The sequence below is a fragment of the Ambystoma mexicanum genome, chromosome 1p, assembly GCF_040938575.1.
Source record: "Ambystoma mexicanum isolate Mex_15411 chromosome 1p, UKY_AmexF1_1, whole genome shotgun sequence".
In the NCBI taxonomy this organism is placed as follows: Eukaryota; Metazoa; Chordata; class Amphibia; order Caudata; family Ambystomatidae; genus Ambystoma; species Ambystoma mexicanum.
This window is the reverse complement of record NC_090921.1, coordinates 469,478,621-469,498,809: the sequence shown is the minus strand read 5'-3', so window position 1 is coordinate 469,498,809 and position 20,189 is coordinate 469,478,621. Positions and strand designations below refer to the sequence as shown.

General features: G+C 45.4%; 1 protein-coding gene across 3 annotated transcripts in view; it reads right to left on the bottom strand.

Annotated features, from left to right (window-relative positions):
* The window catches only part of UPF1 (UPF1 RNA helicase and ATPase), a 1,138,135-nt gene that overhangs the window by 203,866 nt on the left and 914,080 nt on the right, over positions 1–20,189 (bottom strand). For all 3 annotated transcript variants that reach the window (XM_069649320.1, XM_069649322.1, XM_069649321.1), the window contains exon 21: positions 14,560–14,721. In XM_069649320.1, the coding sequence (XP_069505421.1) occupies positions 14,560–14,721 (162 nt within the window). The remainder of the gene's footprint in view (positions 1–14,559; positions 14,722–20,189) is intronic.

Here is a 20,189-nt window from a genome sequence, read left to right as displayed (position 1 = left end):
GCATAGACGAGCAAGCAGTACCCGGAGTTGGAGGTGGGTTGTGAGAAGGAACAGCAGTGAAAAGATGTCTTAGTACTGCTTGTCCCACCTGAGAATTAGAATGAGTGTCTAGGCAATAAGTGTTTTGTAAAGGTGTGTACTCCAGGTTGCCGCTTTGCAAATGGACTCTAGGGGAACATTTGCAATGAATGCTATGGCAGCCCCAGTGCCTAGAGTAGAATGTGCTCTAGGCTTGAAAGGCAGTTCTCTCTTAGCAAGAGTGACGCAGAGTGTGATGCATTTGACAATCCACCTAGAGATAGTGGATTTGGAGACCGCATCTCCTCCTCTTCCTGCTACCACTGAAATGAAAAACTGATTAGTCTCTCTCAGTGGTAGAGTTCTTTCCATGTAGAACATGACTGCTCTGCGTACATCAAGTGTGTGCAGGTTTATTTTCTCCCATGCTTGAAGGGTTTTGAAAGAACGTTTGTAGTTCTATAGATTGGTTCACATGGAACTTAGAAATGAATTTAGGCACAAACCTAAGGTGAGTGCATAGAACCACCTTATCCTTGTGAACTGTTACAAAGGGATCTAGGACAGAGTGCTTGTAGTTCACTTACTCTCCTAGTGGAGGTACTGGCAGTTAAAAAAGCAGTCTTCTAGGTGAGATCTTGAAGACTCGCTCTGTGCATGGGCTCGAAGGGAGGCCCCAGAAGTCTAGTCAACACCACGTTCAGGTCCCATCCGGGAGCCGGGTTAGAAACGGGAGGTAAATTCTTTTCACTCCTTCCAGGAAAACCTTAATAACTGGTATCTTCCACCACAACACTTTGTGTTGCGACTTAGTGTAGGCTGAAAGCACAGCCAAGTGAACTTTTAGAGAGTTAACGAACAGGCCTGAGTCAAGTAAATGTTAGGTACAAAACAAAATGTGGAGCAGAGCAGTTAATTGGGTTAATGCTCTGAGTTGCACTAGATGACAAACCGCTTCCACTTAATGGAATAGCAATATTGAGTGTTCGTTTTTCTTGCCTCTCCGAGAATGTCCATACATCTCTGAGGGAGCTGCAGGTGCCCAACTTCTATGACCCCACGAGACAGGATGCTAAGTTCAAGGTCTGCAGGCATGGGTGAAGAGTCTCCCCTTTGTCTTGCGACATGTTGTACAGGCAAGGCAGTTTGACGGGAGGAGATAGGGACATCTCCATCAGATGAGCGAACCAGGGTTGGCGGGCCCACATGGGGGCCACCAGTATCATCGTGACTGGTTCCCAGTGCATCTTGTGCACTATCTTGTTGAGAAGGGGCGTAAGGGGGAGGGGGGAATCAGGGGTTTGGTGAGGGGCGGGTAAGCATAAACACATTTCCCTGACCATGTTATCCAGAGTCCGTTCCCCTTGGAACGGTTCTGTGGGTACCTGGAGGCGTAATCTTGGCACTAAGCGTTCTCCAGAGTTGCAAACAAATCGATCTCTGAGACGCCCCATTCTGCGAAAACTGAGACAATGTCTTCGTGTAATCACCATTCATACTCCATGGGCAATGGGAAATCTCTGCTGAGTACGTCTGCTAGAAGATTGAGTTCCCCTGGAACATGCTGTGATAACAGGAACATGTTACGTTTGAGAGCCCACTTTGAAATGTTCTGGGACAGTTTGGATAGCCCTGGAGAGTGAGTGCCCCCTTGTTTGTTCAGATAGTACATGGCCGTGGTGCTGTCTGAGAGGATCAGGAACGTCTTTCCCTGCAGTTGTGTCTGGAAAGCTTTCAGTGCTTTCAACACAGTCAACCGTTCCAACAGGTTTATGTGGTTGGATGCTATATCTGACGACCAAACTCTGTGCGCTGTTTGTTGAAGCAGGTGAGCTCCCCACCTGTTAGAGTGGCTTCTACTAGGGTGGTGAAGGATTTCCCCTTCAAGAGCTTGTCCCTCGATCACCGCAGCGAGAAAACGAGGGCCGGCGAGACAACCACTAGATCGTCTCACTGTCCAATGGCCCGACACCACTGGCTGTTAAGCCACTCCTGCATTGGGCGCATGCGCAAGCATGCGTGAGGAGCCAAGTAGATACATGACGCCATCATTCCAAGCAGTCGCATAGCCTTGCATACCGTCACCTCTTGACTGGCTACATACTGCGGGATTTGAAACAGGTTTTGGACCCTCTCGTTGGAGGGGAAGACGAGGCCGTCCTTTGTTCGAATTAGAGCCCCTAGGAACTGCTTCATCTGACTGGGGTCTAAGCTGGATTTTTTCTCTTTGATAGAGAATCCCAGACTCAATAAAAGATCCATTGCCTTTTGGGTGTTTGACAAGTTTCGTAAGAATCCCCTGTTATGAGACAGTCGTCAAGGTAAGGATAGACTGGGATGGATTACCTGCGCAGATGTGCTGCTGCCACCGCTAGTACCTTTGTAAATACCCTTGGTGCAGATGCTATGCTGAAGGGTAGTACCTTGAACTGATAATGCTGGTCTTGTATCATAAATCTGAGGTCTTTTCTTTTCTTTGCGCTGGAAACATTGAAATATGAAAGTATGCATCTTTCATGTCTAGTGTTGCCATGTAATCCCCCTCTGCAGATGGAAGGCGCGTAGCTTCAGCCTGCGATTGTGAAGTTGTCTTTTTCGATGGAGACGGGGCCTTGGCTTCAGCTGCTGCCTTCCTTGGCGGTGCCGGGGCCTCGTCTTCAGCGACTGCCTTCTTTGACAGTGCGGGGCCTTGTCTTCAGCGACTGCCTTCTTTGGCAGAACCGGAACCCTGTCGTCGCCAGACGCCTTCTTGTGATGAGTCTCGAACGGAACCCGGGATATTAGAGGTAGCGCCCTTTGTTTTTGATGGCCCAGTCGCCAGGCGCATATGCGGCTGCGGGGAGGGCTGCGATTTGGACGGTCGGCGACTGCCGCCGGAACCTTCGGTGTACCCGTTGGCGCTGAAGTCTTCGACTTGGCCGAAGATTGACTTAGCGTCTTTGTCGCCGGGGTGTGACTTCCCCAGAGCAGTGCCTGAGCCGTGCCTGGCGGGGCCAGAGAGACAAAGCGGAACGAGAGCGTTCCGTCAAAAGGTCAATGACCTCCAGTTCGGAGGTCCGATAGTCACTCTCGCCGTCACATACGGTGGCTGCGGCAGCGGGAGAGAACTCGGCCTTCGTCATCCCCTAGGCCGGCCACCGCTTGACTTTGTGCTCCTTTAATGTCTTATGACGGAGGAGCTTACAAGCCGCGCATCCTACTACGTTGTGTTCGATGGGCAAGCAACGGTTATACCATTTGTGCTCATCTTTCCAGGGAAATTTGCCTTTACAAATGGGGCAAAACCTAAATGGAGTCCTCTCCATAGCTGAGGATGGGTAGAGTGACGAAGACCAAAAGGGAAAGAGGAAGGAAAGGGAAAGGCATTCTCAGATTATACAGAAATGTCCACCCCGACCCCACTCTCCCTACTGTGTAGGCCGGCGGAAGGCCAGACCACGTGGTTGGCAGCGCCGACTAGATCACCGTCCGAAGTTCTGAAGGTCTTCGGCTGAGATGTGGAACAGCCGTCGAAATCAGGGATGGATAGGGTGATCTGAATTATTTTATATCACCATTAGACCAAAGGTCGAGGGGAAAATAGGCAATGTCTCTGGCGAGCTCTGCATAAGGCGACCAGTATGCTGGGCAGAAAAAAAACTATCAGAGGGACCTCGATGCGCGAGGGATCTTCCGTACACTGCACGTCACCTAGGGATAGTGTTACAGGCACGCCCATGTCGACGTCCCCTTTCGATTCTCGAAAGACAAGATGCAATACTCTGCGGTTACCACTGGATGTCTGACCATATGCACAGCATGTGATTCTAAGCAGATTAACAAGCAAAAGAATTGTGTGTTACTTATATATTGCTCTTCTGAAGGCTTATTCAAACGGACTTAAATTAATAATTGTTTAATCAAGAAACCTTGTGTTTAAGTTTTTATTTGGATACTTGTCAATGTGAATCTCTTTGTAACCACCCTACTGCTCACAGTGACCCCCTCTTGAGATAGGCCTGGCTGCCCAGTCACACTACCAACCTGTGTAGTACAGACTTATACTAAAGGTTGGGTTCCTATTGCTAGGAGGATAAAGTTGTTGTAGTGCACACAAAGGGTACTGCACCAAATCTTGCCTAACACCACCCACGCTGCGTGTTGGGAGTATTCGCGGACACTGTCCGTATCCCCGGACAGAAACTGAATTTTTTGGCCAATCCAGGGTATTTTAAGCTGAAACTTCCCCCTTGCAGAGGTCCTAGACCATATCTTAGTTAATCTAGCAACTTTTGGAATCCCATCTGTGGATTGAACTGTCTGCAGACAGCCCCTCTAAAAGGGATCCACCCACTGACGCTCCCCATTGTGTTTCTGGCTGTCCAGGAGAGAGCACCTGCTGCTAATTTGGGCTACTGCCGTTTCTGCTTTTGTGCTTCTGTACAGAATGGCATCCATGGCTACTGCAGTTGCCCCATCACCACCATCATCCTCATCATCATCATCATCTGGAGGGCCTGGAGAGGGGAACATGCGTCGTGATACAGAGGGGGATCAAGAGGAGGATGATGTAGTGGAAATCCCTCTCACCGGCTCCCAATGTTTATCACCATGGGGGTGGGGGAGGGGTGTGGCAGTGAGTACCTAAGGCTTGAGTGCAAGGTTGTTCTCAGTCGCGGAAAGCTTGGTCTGTACAGTTATGGGACCACCTCCAGTCGAATCAAAAGGGAGCAGTGCGAAATGTTGTACCTTTCGAAGGGGTGAGTAGGTTGACAACTATCACACCCTCAACATCCGCTCCTGCCACCACAAGACACTCCTGTGGGGCAGAGGATCCCTGTGGAAGCCTTGCAGGCCATACATGACTCACAGTTGACCCTCATCTTTCAAGGATGCCAGTGCTCTGTATGCACTGACAACACTCTATAGGGGGTAGCAATTTCAAAGTGCTTTCGAGCCAGTGGTCGGTGAGCACGAGAAACACTGTCCCCGACCTAATTAAGGCCCACCCATCATCATCTTCCTCTCTCCACCTGCCCCTTCGTCCCTGTGGTTGGTGCCCCTTCCCTACCCTCCCATGCGTCTCCTGTGAAAAAAAGCCCCAAAACATATTTTACATTAAAAAATATATATATAAAAAAAGGTTCTTTTCAGTGCCACCACCTTTCACAGTTGCGAAGTCCGGACATCGCGGTAGTCCGCAGACATCTAAAAAATGTAGGCCGTGGCATCTAAACCATTGCACTCTTTTGCGGGAGAAAGTGGTGGCTCTGAAAAGAGCCTTTGTATTTCTTGTTTTTAAAAGGTTTTTCAAGTTTTGAAGTAAACTAAGCAACATTCTACTGAACTAAACTTTTCCTTTCAGCCTCAAAACAATAGGTATTCTGTTTTTGCCGTGCTTCCATGCATTTTCTTTTCACCTACTGCAAAAATATTGGTAGTGTCAAATTTAATAATTTCATTATGGAAAGACGTCATTCCAACATCTCCCGAAAATACACAGTTTTGTTCACATTGCGCCTCGCTTTCTCCATTTGGAGACCAAATGAATTGGAGCGCCTCCACATCTGTCTCTGGGATTTGCGAGAAAAAATTAGTCGAGAGTTCAGGAACATTTCCTTCATTTTGCCAAATGTCTCCTTCATTGCAAACTGCAATGAAATTCCAGTTACATACCCTAAACCGTTCTCCACAATGAACAATGATAATGTTCCGATGTTGCAGTGTGACCAAATTGACACAAAACGGGAGCATGTCCACCCACTTTATGCCACGCACTCCATTGCCACTTCACATCCATAGGATGAAATTGTCAAGGGGCTGAAGAGTTGAATCCTGCAGGAGTGAAGCTGGCCCACCTAGCCCCCAAAGCCTGCCTGCTCAACAATCCTATAATGTAAAACTATTGGCCAGGCAAACCCAAGGGGAATGGATAAACAAACACAGGAACTCTTGCTTCTGGCACTTCTGTTTGTCTTCACAGGAATGTCTCTGGTATTAAGCAGTAGAGAACCTAAAAATAAAAAAAGCAATCTCTTTAAATATTATGCTAATCTCAATTTCTATTCTAAACAATTTATAACTCTGTTCTCATACCTGAAGCCTATGCCTATATAGCTAATAGGCTATTTTCTTCTGTCTTTTTCTCATAAACAGGAGACTTCTGCAATTGTCTTTTCTTGACCAAACTTTAAACGTATATTTTCAAGGAAGAACTTATTAACTTTGTTTCTTCACTGAATTCTTATTCCTTGCGTACTATAGTATTCTGGAAATAATTCCCATAATTATTACTAGCTTAACTTTTTCGGTTAACAATTTCCTCACATAGAAAATGTTTAATATTAAATACCTGGTGTGGGTTTTGCAGAAGATTAATTTCACCATGAAGTCTTCAGGAATATAATTAGTGGCAAATTCTATCATAGAAATTCTGTAAAGTTCTCAATTCACATGTGTAAAGCGTAACGAAGAGTCACAAGGTTCAGCAATCCAAATGATAGCCGCAACGCAAGCACGAAGCAAATCCCAAAATGGCTGTGACGTGCTACGCACTTCCAAAATGGCCACGACACACAACGCACTTCCAAAATGGCCGCGACACACGACGCACTTCCAAAATGGCCGCGACGCTCGAACGACGCAATAGGGTCCTTTTCAAGCGCGCGGTTAAAAAACAAACAATACGCGCGCAATAATTACAGTCTCGCGCTCGTAAGAAATTGGTTAGTATTGTTACAATATATATATATATGTTAACTAAAAAACAAGCGAAAACGCTCACATTAATTGAACAATCCACATTTTCACGAGAGAAAGTTAAGCTAGAATTTTAAAAAAAAAAAAATATATATATATATACAATAAACTGAACCAAATGTCCAAATGTAGTTCTCATGACAACATTAAGAGTTCTTTGAATTTTTAAGAAACAACACTGAAAACTTAGCTTCGTCTTCACTTGAAAAATCTGCCACTCAGCCAACCAAAGCTTCTTGGAATCTTCTTTCTTCTGTAGATCTTCCCTCACAATAACTGGAACTACTACTTAAATCTGATATATATATATATGTATATATATAGAGAAATATTTATACTAAAAGATAGTACTCTACTATAGTTTAGTGGGAACTATAACTTTAATCACTGGAGAGAACAAAAACATGACCTATCCTGGTGAAAACTTTAATGAAAGGCAGTTGATAGTTATTATTGGAAACATTCTAAATGACATCACAATGCTGTCTGTTATTAACTACACCAATCACTGCTCGGAAAGTGTTCCACCATCTTGGCTTGGGGCATTTTCATCTTTCTAAATTAAAGTTATTTAAGGAAAAAAAAAAAAAAAAAACAACAATGAAATAGAACAACTAATTACAGGAATTGTTCTACTCTCTAAATAGAATCTATTTACTATTAAAACCACCTTCCCCTTCCAACTTTCCTGAAATAGTATTTGCAACACTCTATTCTTCTAGGAATTTTGCCAATGTGAGGTACAGAATTTGAGAACCTGACAGAAATGGAAGATTTTCAGCCACTCTACACTGCTCTGAATATACCTGCAACCACTGGATCCATGAGTCCCCCAACATCCACACACTGTGCCTCCTGAAAGAAAGAGCCATTGTCATGATCTCTGCTTCCAAAAGGTCAGGGTTTTCCCAACTCCCTTGGAAGCAGATCCATAACCCAGGTTCCGAGTGCCAACCAGTCCCAATTGGGACCTTTTGGACCCAGTCCTGGCGCCAGTGGCACCAGGCTCATAAATATGCCCAGTCCCAGCGCTGGAAGCGCCAGGCTCATAATGCTTGGGTGGACCTACCTGCAGCAGACCATGCTGCTTACTTGCCTGCCAGTTGAGCCTCTGATCCTCTTCTGTTTGGAACTACTTTTCCTGTTGGGTGGGGCAGGAGCCACTCCCTAGGTTCAGAACACTGGAACTCTTCTGGAAAGCAGGAACTCTTGTCTTACCTAGGCGTGGCTGTGGAAGGAGACACCTAAGCACTACAGGAGGCTATTTAAACTACACCCGATGGATGAATCTTGCTTTGCGTTATTCTGCATCCTCTGCAGCAGAACGCTCATCGTGTCTTCTGCATCTGATCCTGGGCCTAAGGAAAAAGGCTTACCATCCTGAATCCAGTCTTCAGCAACACCTATAAAGACAAGAAAGAACAGGTTAGCATTACGGTTTTCAGTGACAGCGCTTCACTTACCTGGTCCATCGGCTGTCACCAACGCCTTGCGCTGCATTCCAGCATCTGAAAGACAAAGGCTTACCTACTCTTCGTGCGCTCCGGAGGTCTTCTCACTGCATTCCGGCATCTGAAAGACAAAAGCTTACCAACTCTTTGCACGCTCCGGAGGCCTTCGGCGCTGCATCCCGCATCTGAAAGACAAAACAAGGTGCGTTTAAAGACATTGGGGAACTTTAATACTCACGTGCCATTACTCCTTTCCACATCTAACCCAGTGGGTATTCCGGCACCCTGCAGCCGCTCCGAACTTGTACCTGCAAAATAAAAAGACAGTTAGAGCGCATCGTGAAGCAGGCAACAAGCGCTTACTTACGTGCTTCCAGGCGCTTCTATTCATCACACGGGCTCCATCTTCAACTCACTTCAGCCCGTCATCCGCCATCGCCGGAACCCTGCAAAACAAGAGACATCATTACTAAAGCCTTTTAAAGACATTAGAATTACTTGAAACTTACCGTTCGTGCAGTAAACGACGGACAGCAGTCCTCTGAAGTCAAGAGGCCTGCTCCCCTTATCCAGTGAAGGAACTGGTTACAGCACCCTGCCCCGAGGCAGAGGGAGAGCACGGCGTTCACTTACCTAAGGTGAGAGCGTTAACCTTTGGGGTTCTACAGGAGAAGAGAAAGGGAAGAAGAGACATTCAATAACCCAGTTCATTAATCCCATATTTTCTATCTGCAGACATCTTACCCTTCGAGTCAGACATACAGTGCACAGAGGTCCAGCCCAAAGAGCCAGCTGTGTGTTACACATCACCTTTTGCAGATATGGTATACGCCCAGTCAAGACCGGCGCCTCTACGGGAATCAGGTGAGCGTTACAGCCATAGCCATCTGCACTCCTCTCAGCAAAAAGACCTGCCACACACTCCTTGCATACCACACATTTCCATATCCATGCCTGGCATCCACGAAAGACCCAGATGTGGCATGTACGGTCCGCTGACTTCTGCGGTGTTCACAGACAGATAGTCCAAAACAAGGGGGTGGGGTGAGTAATTTAACACACGGTAAGGTACTGCACACTTCAAACAATTTGACACCTAACATCAAATAAATGTACTAGGTTTTATTTTAATCCTGCATGGATTTTTTTCCCCCCAATGACCAATGATTATGAAAATAAAAAGAGAAACTGTGCAAAACACACAGTAATGTTTGAAACATAGTACTTGGTATGTACCAATTTTAAGGGTCTAAAACGTACATTAATATGTGAGATTGTATGCAATGCGACATTGTGAACTATCTATCCAACATATTATGTTATGTTTATTTCACAGAGAAAGAAGCAAAGATTTCTCCTGCATTACCATACCCAACAAGGTCAACCTGCACACCCAATGGTACATTAATCATGAGTAACATTTGCACTTGAATGGTATTGTCACCATGTTACAAAAACTATACACTGCCCACACACTATGCCTTGTGCCGGGGTGTACTCCCGGGATGTGGTCTTGGAGGGCACCTAGACCGTGCAGGGCCCAGTGTGGGATGCAGTCTGACCAAAACTGACCATATCTCACATTCCAGAAGACTCATACACTGGCTCCCAGTCAAGGAAAGAATCAACTTTAAAATACTCACTCTCACTCACAAATGCATCAATCACACAGCTCCCCCCTACTTATCTGAAACCATGAATTCCTCCTTCCGTCCCAAAAGAAGCAATCACGCTAATCAACTCGGGGTACCCATTGTAAGAAGAGCCAAAGCAAGCGGCATTGGCTTCCCATACATAACACCCAAGCTTTGGAACGCTCTCCCCAACTCACTCAGAGCAGAACCCTCACTGTACTCCTTTCGCAAATCCCTCAAAACTACACTATTCAATTAACCATTACACTCATTCTCCTACACCTGCTCGCATAGGCTCTGTTACATAATGTGTCTGAAAATACCAGAATCTGTATACTTTATCCTATAATGAAAATTGCCTTGTAACCATTTAATGAAACTTGCCTGTAACCACTCCTTCCACTGTAACCAGATTGTCTTATCTGTAACAGCGCCACAATGCCCCTGGGCTGATTTGCGCTTTAAATCAAATGCAAATAAATAAGTCATTGCTCGATTTCTGAGACCAGCATGTGCAGCATTGTCAGTAAGTCTAAGGACATATCCCTCGGTTGAGGCATGAAAGGAACGAGTGGTGGAGGTTCAGGACTGATGAGTCTTCAGTGAGGCAGTGAACTGGGCTTCCCCCGTTGGGACCCCCCCACCCCCAAAGAGATGGGTCCCTGACCCCCTTGGTGGTCCGAATAATAATCTTCGGGCAGATCATCCTTGCCAGAGCTGGTATACATTTGCAAAATCTGCACTGGCTTCTTTGTGGCAGCCTGTGGGCTCATACCCTTCTTAGGGTCAGCAGGAGCCTCCTCTCTCCCCACCCCTCAGGAAACTTTTGGGGCGGAGCGGCCGGGGAGCTGTCCCCATTCATGGGTTATTTCCAGGTGCTGCAGCAGCGGCCTCACGCCTTGGCGGCAGTGACACCCTAGGAGTAGCGGTCGTCATAACTGTGGACAACACTGTCGTGGCCAGCCCCCCCCACCCTCCTTGACAAAGGGACGGCCGTCAACGAGATAGTTGCCGGAGTGGTTGGAACCTTCGTCGCCGTGGCCGCCATTGAAAAAAGTTGTTCTGGCCAGCTGTGCTGCCAATGATGACATTGTCGATGAGGGTAAAAAAGGGCCACCTTTCGATCTCTACTTCGATGCCTTATCTGCCAACGGTAAGCAGAGTTTTGACGGAGTCAGGGACTTTCTCTTAGAGGGAGCACCCCTCACTGGTAGGCTCCCCATAGAAGTAGTTGGTGAAGGTGACCTTGTCCATTCCGCTCTGGGACCTGCAACCAGAGCAAACCCAGTGGGAGCAATGTCGTACAGCCTGGCAGCCTTTTGGACCGCCGGGAGAGGGGGCGTCCTCAAACGAACTCAACCTCTTTTCTGAGGGCGTTTGTTCCAGGGAGCCTTCGGTACTGGGTGAAGCATGACCATGCCCTGAAGCAGAGTCAGAGGCCTTACCAGACTTCAACCAAGCCACCAGCCTGCTGTAGCAGTCTTTCGTCTTTTTTCGAAAATCCCCGGCAGACCTTGCATCCCTCATCATGGTCCGAAGGCAGCCAATACAGGCACTTAAGGTGTCGATCTTCGACATACACATTTCTTCAATCCACACCTTGAAGAGGCATCTCTTTTCTTCAGTCATGGTAAAAAGGCACAAAGTAGGTCTGGGACTTCTTGAAACTGAAAGATTTGCAATGCAGTATGATCTTCGCTGATAGCGGTCCCTACTGTCGGTAGTCTACCTCTGGTCGAATGAGGCAAAAATCAGCCAAAATATACTCAAAATGTGTCACAAAAACACTGGAAATATGAAAACAGCTCGGAGAGCAAAAAGAAGAATCCCAACAATGGAGCGTGCAGAAAAGTCCAAAGAAGGCCACTAGGGGTGGAGATTAGGGAGGGAACTGTCATTGCATGGGGGGGGGGGGGGCAATATGACCTAAAGGACAGTGATTGGTTTAGGAGAAGAAAAAAAGTTTTAAAGCTAAAGTGAAACTTTTTTCTTTTACCAAGGATTTCCAACCTCACTGTGTATATACATGAGCATGTGAATCCATGCCAGACCCCCATGCTGGAGAAAGTAACGTTCCCCGTTTCTAACAGACTCCATCAATTGTATCCTCTGTGATAGCTTGCAAGTGGACTTTCTGCATGTTCATGAAAAACCTCAGGTGATAAAGCCGATCTACCTTTAACTGCCTGGCCTCTTTAGCCTTCACTGGTCGCTGACCCAATCGTCCACTTGAGGTAAACATGCACACCAACTCCTTTGCAAGTGAGCCACCACTTTGTACAAACCCTTGGTGTTAATCTGAGGCCAAAGAGTAGAACCTTGAGCTGAATACGTTCCCATTTAAATATCAGAAACTTTCAATGTTTCCTTAGGCTTGGCAGGTGAAAATAAGCTTCCTTCAAGTACAGAGTGCACTCTTGGATCAGGGGAAGCTATATTTGTAGCTTCACCATTAACACATTAGGTAACGATCAGCCTGAACAAAACTTTGTTACACAGATCTTGGTCTCTTCATAAATAAGCACCTTGAGTAAACTCCTGGTCTCCATTGCTCCTTCAGGACAAACACAATGGCATCCTTAAACATTTGGGCTAGATGTTGCTTAGGCATTCTGACAGCCAGTGTCATGCAAGGATGTTTTTCCTGAAACTCCAATCCATGGCCCTTCACTACGATTTCCAGCATCCATTTATGTTATGGAATTTCAAGGTGGTAAATGGCTAGATATTCTTCCTCCCACTACATAAGTTTCTATCTGTTTGAGCAAGTCTCACCAACTGGGGAAAACGTGACTCAAATTATTACTAGAAATATGGCATTGAGGTAGCTCCAGGGTACCAGAGAAGGCCAGGGTGCAATAAATGGTAGAAAGCACAATGTTGGCCGCATGAATGATTTTCTTTTTGCTGCTTTCTCCCCATGGAGTTCTATCGGACACCCTTTCTGTTTGATTGTTTTTGGCTCCTGACCTGACATTTGAGGCAAATAAAGTCTTCTGCTTTACTTCCCTTGTCTTTTTGCTCATGCGTAAAGGGAAATTGATTAGTCCATCTTTACTTAGAGACAAGGTCTCTCTCACTGAATGTCTTGCATTGTTACAATTGCAATCACCACCCTAAAGTGCTGTTAGGATGCCTTGTATCCTTACAACTTTTTCTGGCAAGATGGGCTGGTGGCAGCAGATGTTTTTGTACTGTATTTTATACTTTTTATTTGTGCACTTTTGCATTTATTTCAAATGACTACTTAAGGTGGCTAGCATTCCAAAACGGCTGTGCCACAAGGTGTTCGCCTGTCGTTTGGCCATATTGTTCTTCGGCTTTCTTCCTGCCCCCTCAGGCCCGGAATTGTCATAATTACAAAGGACCTCCCCAGGGAAAGCTGCTGCTTTTTCTGGGCAGAGGTGTGGTTTGTGCGTGAACCTGGATGTGGGGGCTGGGACAGTCTGGTCCCAGTACACAGCCTGGTGCCGAATGTTTGTTCCTGGACAATTTGAATGGTGCAAATACTTACCATTGGTGGACCTATGCAAGCTTCCAGTCCAGATCTTGGATGAAAGGAGGACTCCTGAAGCCATTCTGGAGATCATTGTTGGAGCCAACACCTCTAAGAAGAAGTGTAGCCTAATGACGACCAGAGGACGACTCCTGCAACTGACCAGCACCAACTCCAAGCGTTGTCCCAGAGTAATGCCCTGCCTGATTGCAAGCAGAGCGTCACCGGCGCTTCGAGCCCTGGTCTGGTCAAAGAATCAGACTCGACCCCTGCTCGAGGATTCGTGCCTTCAAAAGTATCCCTGGACCAACCGTCGGACAGACCATCTCTCACCCGGGCTCTCACTACAGCCTTCACTGTTGCATCCTTTGAACTTGGATACCTGCTCCTGCTTTGTTAGCCTTCTTGCATGAATTGAAGCATGCAGGACCTGCTCCTTCATTTGCCGCTGGAAGATTGCCCATTGCTGCTTGATTCTGTTACAATCTGCTTATTCTGCAGCCTAGAGGTATACAGCGGTTTCCTGCTTCACAGAAGTCTTCATCTTTTGTTCGTTTGGGTGTTCAGCTAGAAGGCACCTAGAGCTAAGATCCAAACAACAAGACCAACCAAAACCAAATCCTGTGCCCAAATGTAACCACTGCATTCACGCACCTGGCCCTTTCTCGACTAGACCAAGCACAGAAGACTGTGCCCCCCAATGGATTCCGGAACCTGAGCAGTGGTCTCTGAATTCTTCAGTCACCTTCGAAATACCTGCTCCCCTCCCCATTCTCCATAGGGTTAGATTGGCATAAAGTCCTGTCCCCAAATCGCTCTTTCCATATTTTGGTATTTAGAGCCCTGGTCAAGGATTTCTTTCCATATTTTGGCATTTAGAACCCTGACCAAGGATTTCTTCCTAGGCATATCCTAGGGTGTGGGATGGACTTTACTTACCTTGTTGAACTTTGTATCCTAACCACTGGCATTGTCCAATCGCTTGGTAAACATACCTTAAAAGTATAACTTTGGAACTGTTGACTTTGGGCAGAAGGCCCGAAGCCATCTTAGAGCTGGAGTCACAAAGTGTTAGAGAAACATTTCTGTGGTTATTTTAAAGTTTTTTTTATAATCTTTCACTTTTGAAAAAGGTGAAATGATTAGACTTTAACACAAAGTACATTTTATAGAAAAAAAAAGGGTTCAGTGCAAGGAATATGCAACTTTCATATGTTTGTACCTGCAGCTGGTCCATTTGCTTGACCAAAGTATCCTGGTGGAGGCATTGGGGGCATCACAAGGTTGAATGGAATAGGAATGTTCATAGCTGCTACATGGCTGGGTCCAGAACTGATCATTCCAATCTGATCATGAGTTTGGAAATACATATTTGAGGGCCGCCCTGTCAAAAAAAATATTTTAAAAAATCCATCTGTCAACAATGGTGCTGCTACAAAAACAGTTTCTAAAAGGCAGAAGATTTAAGAACAGATGAAAATAAGAACATATGTAATTTTAAAATAAGATTAAAGTAAAAAAAAAAACACATGGATAACATGGAAACTGACAAATTACATACCCCTTGTCACAAAAATTGCCATTTCAGGCACCCTTAAGTATTTTGAGCCCACACCAGAGAAGGGTAGGTGACCTCCACCCAGGTTGGTGGTCCCAAGCAAAGGACAAATTTGATATAGCACACAATAGTGCCAGATGGTAAGGCCTCCAAAGCTCTTAGAGCTAGTGCAGTGCGATGGGGAAAATAAGGGCAGAATCGCCAGGGGCTCCCTTGACACTGTTTGCCCAGCAATCCATGACCAGTGCCCATTATACATTACAAAGAGAAGCCTGGAATGTAAATATCACCTTTACAGGCTGTTAAGAGACTCCATTTCAAGCTTGCAGATTGGTTAGAACAGGCAGCTGTGAGATGAGCAAAGGAGAAGCATACAATACCGGATTCTACGGTGTTAGAGTTTGGATTCCACAGTGATTGTCAATATACAAGAAAAGCTGCTCTAAAAAAAAGGTTACACCCATTTCAAAAGAATGGTCTAGTCTCATATTCAAGTATCATCACTCCATGTGGGTTAAGCCACAGTCAGTGTACTACAGGGTTTTAAGCTAAAAAGGATAACAAATTTGATATATTTAATAGTATGAGCCAGCATGTCTATATGAGAATTCTAATTCAGTTATCGATAAATTCTAAAGTGTACAGTATTCATGGAATGTTAAAGGAAGAGGGATGGACGTATTATAGGTAAGATATTTAATGAGTACATTCTTGCTTTTAATACGGAGATGGGAAACAAGGAGTTCGTTACTTACAAGTAGCGCCACTTAAGCAAGATTCTTTCCTAGATCCACATGCTTTCAATATTGCCAGGCTGGGAAACCTTGGTTACAGTATACCTTTATTCTAATGGTAAACACCTGGCGGCAGATGTCTTGAATTCAGTCCACAAAGCAGTCACAGCAAATGAGTAGCATGTATGAGCTCTTATTCGTAGTGATTTGCTGTCCTTCTGGGGGCAAAAAGCAATTGTAGATGAGATCCATCACACAATGCCCCTCTTGCAGATGGGACCAGATTTAAGTAGTTTTTCGGAAGCACTTTTGATTTAATATGTCAAGACACGACAATCCAAAAAGTGTAGTGCAATCGCAGACCTAGACAAAGTGTTACTGAAGAAAGTTTGCACAACAATATGTTGATGTGAAATTCTGTACAAACGTTTGGCTTGTACTTTAGGTTGGTTCGTATGATGATTCCATCCTTAAAGAACCTGAGATGGGGTTTATTAATGGCCAAGGCCTGGAATTTTCCTAGCGCCTCTCTCAAGTGATGGCCACTAAGAATGCCACCTTCCAGGAGATTTGCATAATATACATGCTTTGCATGGGTTCAAATGCAAGCCCCATATGTTTTGGTAGGCCATATTTAGAATCATTGTTGGGACGACTTTGCGCACTGGTAGTATTGCAGAGGTAGGCTTGTCAATTTGATATATCTGTGCAAGAAAAAAGGAGCTTTCACAGGCTTGCAACGGCTAGATGGAAGCGAATGGATGGGTATGACAAACATCCCATAGCCAGGGACAACTACGGCAGGATCTGGTGTGGTTGCATAAAGAGCGGACTGTTCTCTCTACACCAGACAGAGATGAGCTTTCAATTCAATATGTACGTTTTAGAGTCCGCTCTTGCTGAGTGGAGAATTAAACATCAGTTTCTAGAGATAGGGACTCGGATTACCATTTCTACTTTGGAACTGGTAACCTCAGTACAAGGCCCCACACCATTTAGGTTTGGACTTTATAAGAGCTATGGAAGTTGTTCTATTATTATCCTGAAGTGTTTTTTTCCCCATTTCGAATGCATCTGCGTCTTTACCTGTGTTTCACTGGTCACTGAATCAAATGCTATTGTATTTCTCCTAAGGGTGAATGTTTATATCTGTTCTATAAGAGTTAGTGTGACAATATTTGGCTAAATGTTTTACTTGCTTAGCGTGTATCAAAATACCATTTTAAAAGCCTAATAAACAATTGTATATTTGTATGCTTAGCGGTCTAACTAGAATTATTGGTGTTGCTCTGTGTGGACTTACTGTAGCACTCGACCACTCACACGCTTCTTGAAACTAAGCCTTGACAATCCACTACCTTACCTCGATTGGGTTTGGCTAAACTCTCGGGTGTCTTCCCTGTTCACCATAATAAGGTGGCCTCCCAAAATCCACCCCCAGGGCTGATTTGGGAAATCCATCACAGCAGAAAGCCTGCAGTATCATGTTGTGGATGGCCCAGTGTCCAGGTTTTTTTGCACTTTAATATAATTCCCTCCATCCCTCCCATACTTGCAGATATATTACTCTGTAGTTTTGTCCGTTAAGATTCTGATCCATTCCCTTCCAGGAGTGGGAGGAATGAGCATAGCATCTAGCTGAGACAGTCCGCTCCAGCACACATGTATGAAGGTGCTGTTTGTCCCACCCTGCAGAGTGTAATCTGTTACAATGGTCAGAGGATTTTTGGTTACTTTTATTGTGCTTAAAAACAAGCTGGTGGGAGCAGTTACATTTTTAGTTTTTGCATTATTTTTAGTGTGCACAGTTGCGTTAACCGTGTATGGCTACTAAACGTGGCTAGTGCCCTAAAATGGCATTGCCACAAGATTTACACTTTTTCTTTGGCCATATTGTAGTTTGGCTGTCCTCCTGTCCGCTCAGGTCAGGAAAGGCATTACAAGGTCATTGTTAGGACAGTTATTCTTAAGTGCTACCCAACTTCATCAAAACCATTCAACTGAGGCAGTACAAGACTCCACTCTTCGTATAAGGCTGTACCACCTGAGTACATGGTAGCGTAGACTGAGCAGCCAGGCTAATAATTGGAGAGGGCTGTAGAATCAGTACAAATGAAATTGTAATACAAATGGTCCAAGGAAACACTGAAACACTATGCATGTAAAAATTATTTAAATACAGGTAGGCCCAGATAAATCTAGGGGTGAATAAGTACCAACACATTATATGAAATCACAATTTATAAAAACACAACACTAAACTTGAAGGTACACAGACCAAAGTATAAATCTTATTTGAACACCGGACAGTAGTTCCAGGGAAGTAGAACCTTTTCATACACATTAACTATAGGTCACACCTATTCTTGTGGAGTAAAAACCAATGGTTACTTTCACAATTACATTCAGTAATGCAAGGGTAGTAGACCCTACCAGTTGTACAGTGACTCAGTACAAATCAGTCAACTGGACAATATACTTTTGGTGTATAGTGGAACACTTATTCTAGGTACAGTAAAAACCTATATCTACTTTTGTGATGAGACAGTTAAACTAGGTGAGTATTGATATTTTATTTCTATCCAGCTTGTACACAAGTGTTTCAGAGCGCGACAAGGCAAGGTAGGGGATCAGGGGAGAACAGAACAACGGTCTTACTAGTCCCAGTGACATTGAGAACGCACAAGTGCATGGGTGGGGGAGGGGAAAAGTGCATGGAAGCAGGGAGAAGTGAGTGCAGAGCCCAGGCGAAACAGATACATAATAAATAAAGGCAACAAACAGTGGTAGTGCAATCAGCCATTGGCAAGTGATGGGTTAATGGCAGCTGACAGGGTAGGTCTGATACGTACAGGAAGAAAAAAAAAGGGTGTGGGTGGACTGTATGGGTACAGATAGAGACCCCAGTGCAAGGGGTGGCCCTGAGACAGTGCGGGAGGGTGGCAGGGTGAGCAGGTACCTGGGCCCAAAGGACAGAGGGTGGCCAGGTGCACAGTGCCAAGAGAACAGATCGGCGGGGGAGCGAAGGCAGAAGTAAAGAGGAAGGTCTTGAGGTGCTTCCGGAACCAGAGATGGTTCTCCTCAAGTTTTAGAGTGGCAGGGAGGCTGTTCCAGAGGGAGGCCCCAGCCAAAGACAGATCTACCCCCAGCTCGTTTCTTTGAAAAACGACTGACCCTGAGGGAGTAAGAGGTAGCGGAGCGAAGAACTCGAGTGGGGAGGTATTTGCTGAGCGTTAGCTGAAGGTATTTTGGACCCAGGCCCCAGAAAGCCTTGTGGACAATGCAGAGGGGTTTGAATGTAATCCTTGCATCCACTGGAAGCCAATGGAGAGATTTCAGAGCTGGAGAGATACGATCCCAGGGCTTGAGGCCAAGGGCAAGTCTCGCAGTCCTGTTCTGGATTAGTTGCAGAGGGCGAAGAGTAGAGGCAGGTAGATTTAGAAAGAGGCTGTTACAATAGTCCAACCTAGAGAGAATCAGAGCTTTGGAGACCATGTGCTTCTGGGGGATGGAGAGAAAAGCAGAGTACCTCTGAGGAAGTTCAGTAGGAAGTTAAACTTTTTAGAGACAGATGTGGGCGGAGAAGGAAAGTGGAGTCCAAGATGACCCCAAGGTTCTTAGCCTCGCAGGTGGGGGTAGGATGGCCAAGGGAGGCCGGCCAGAGAGTGAGGGGAAAGGATGGTGAAGGTGTGTCGATGAGGAGGATCTCCGTCTTGCTGACATTCAGACAAAGATCATTGGTGGCACGCCAATCTTGAATGGCAGTTAGGCAGTCAGAGATGGGAGGGGAGGGGAGGTGGCCGAGGGCAGCCTGAAAATGAGTTGAGTGTCGTCAGCGTAGCACTGGAAATTTGAGCAGAAAATGGCAATGCAGTGAGCGAGAGTTGCCAGGTATTGGTTAAAAAGCCAGGGCGAGAGGTTAGACCCCCGGGGAACACCACAGGTAGAGAGGAAGATAGATGATAAGAAGGACCCAAGTTGGACCTGGAGGGACGATCAGAGAGGAAAGAGGTCAGGCAGGCCAGAGCCCGATCAGTGATCTCCAGTAAAACCTAAGGGTGTAATATTCAATTACAGGTAAATCTTGTAACTTATTTTTGGATGACACACCGCTAACTCAAGGTAAGTAAAACCCATATACTTTAACCTTTCAAGGAGTCCAGGTTAGATATTTCCCAACTATACAAGTAACTGATGTAGGACTTATGAGGGACAGTTGGAACCACAGACTCTGGGCTAGATAACATAGGGAAAGTAAACCCTATTGTTACACTTTACTGAATGACTCAGTTATTCTAGGTATGCAACAACCCAATACAGCCTTAGCCTGTCTAGAATAACAGCAAGTCAGGGGAAGCAAGACCAAGCTGGGGAACACTCATACAATTACCCTGCAGGAATAATCTGGTGCAACAAACATTACTTTTGGGAAGAGGCAAACCTTATCACAGGAGAGTAATATACCTTCACATCTACTTTCTATTAGAATGTACAAACAGTTTCTAAAGAAGAAAAGATGTTAACCATACTTTTAAGAATAGTCCATTACACATCCAAGGT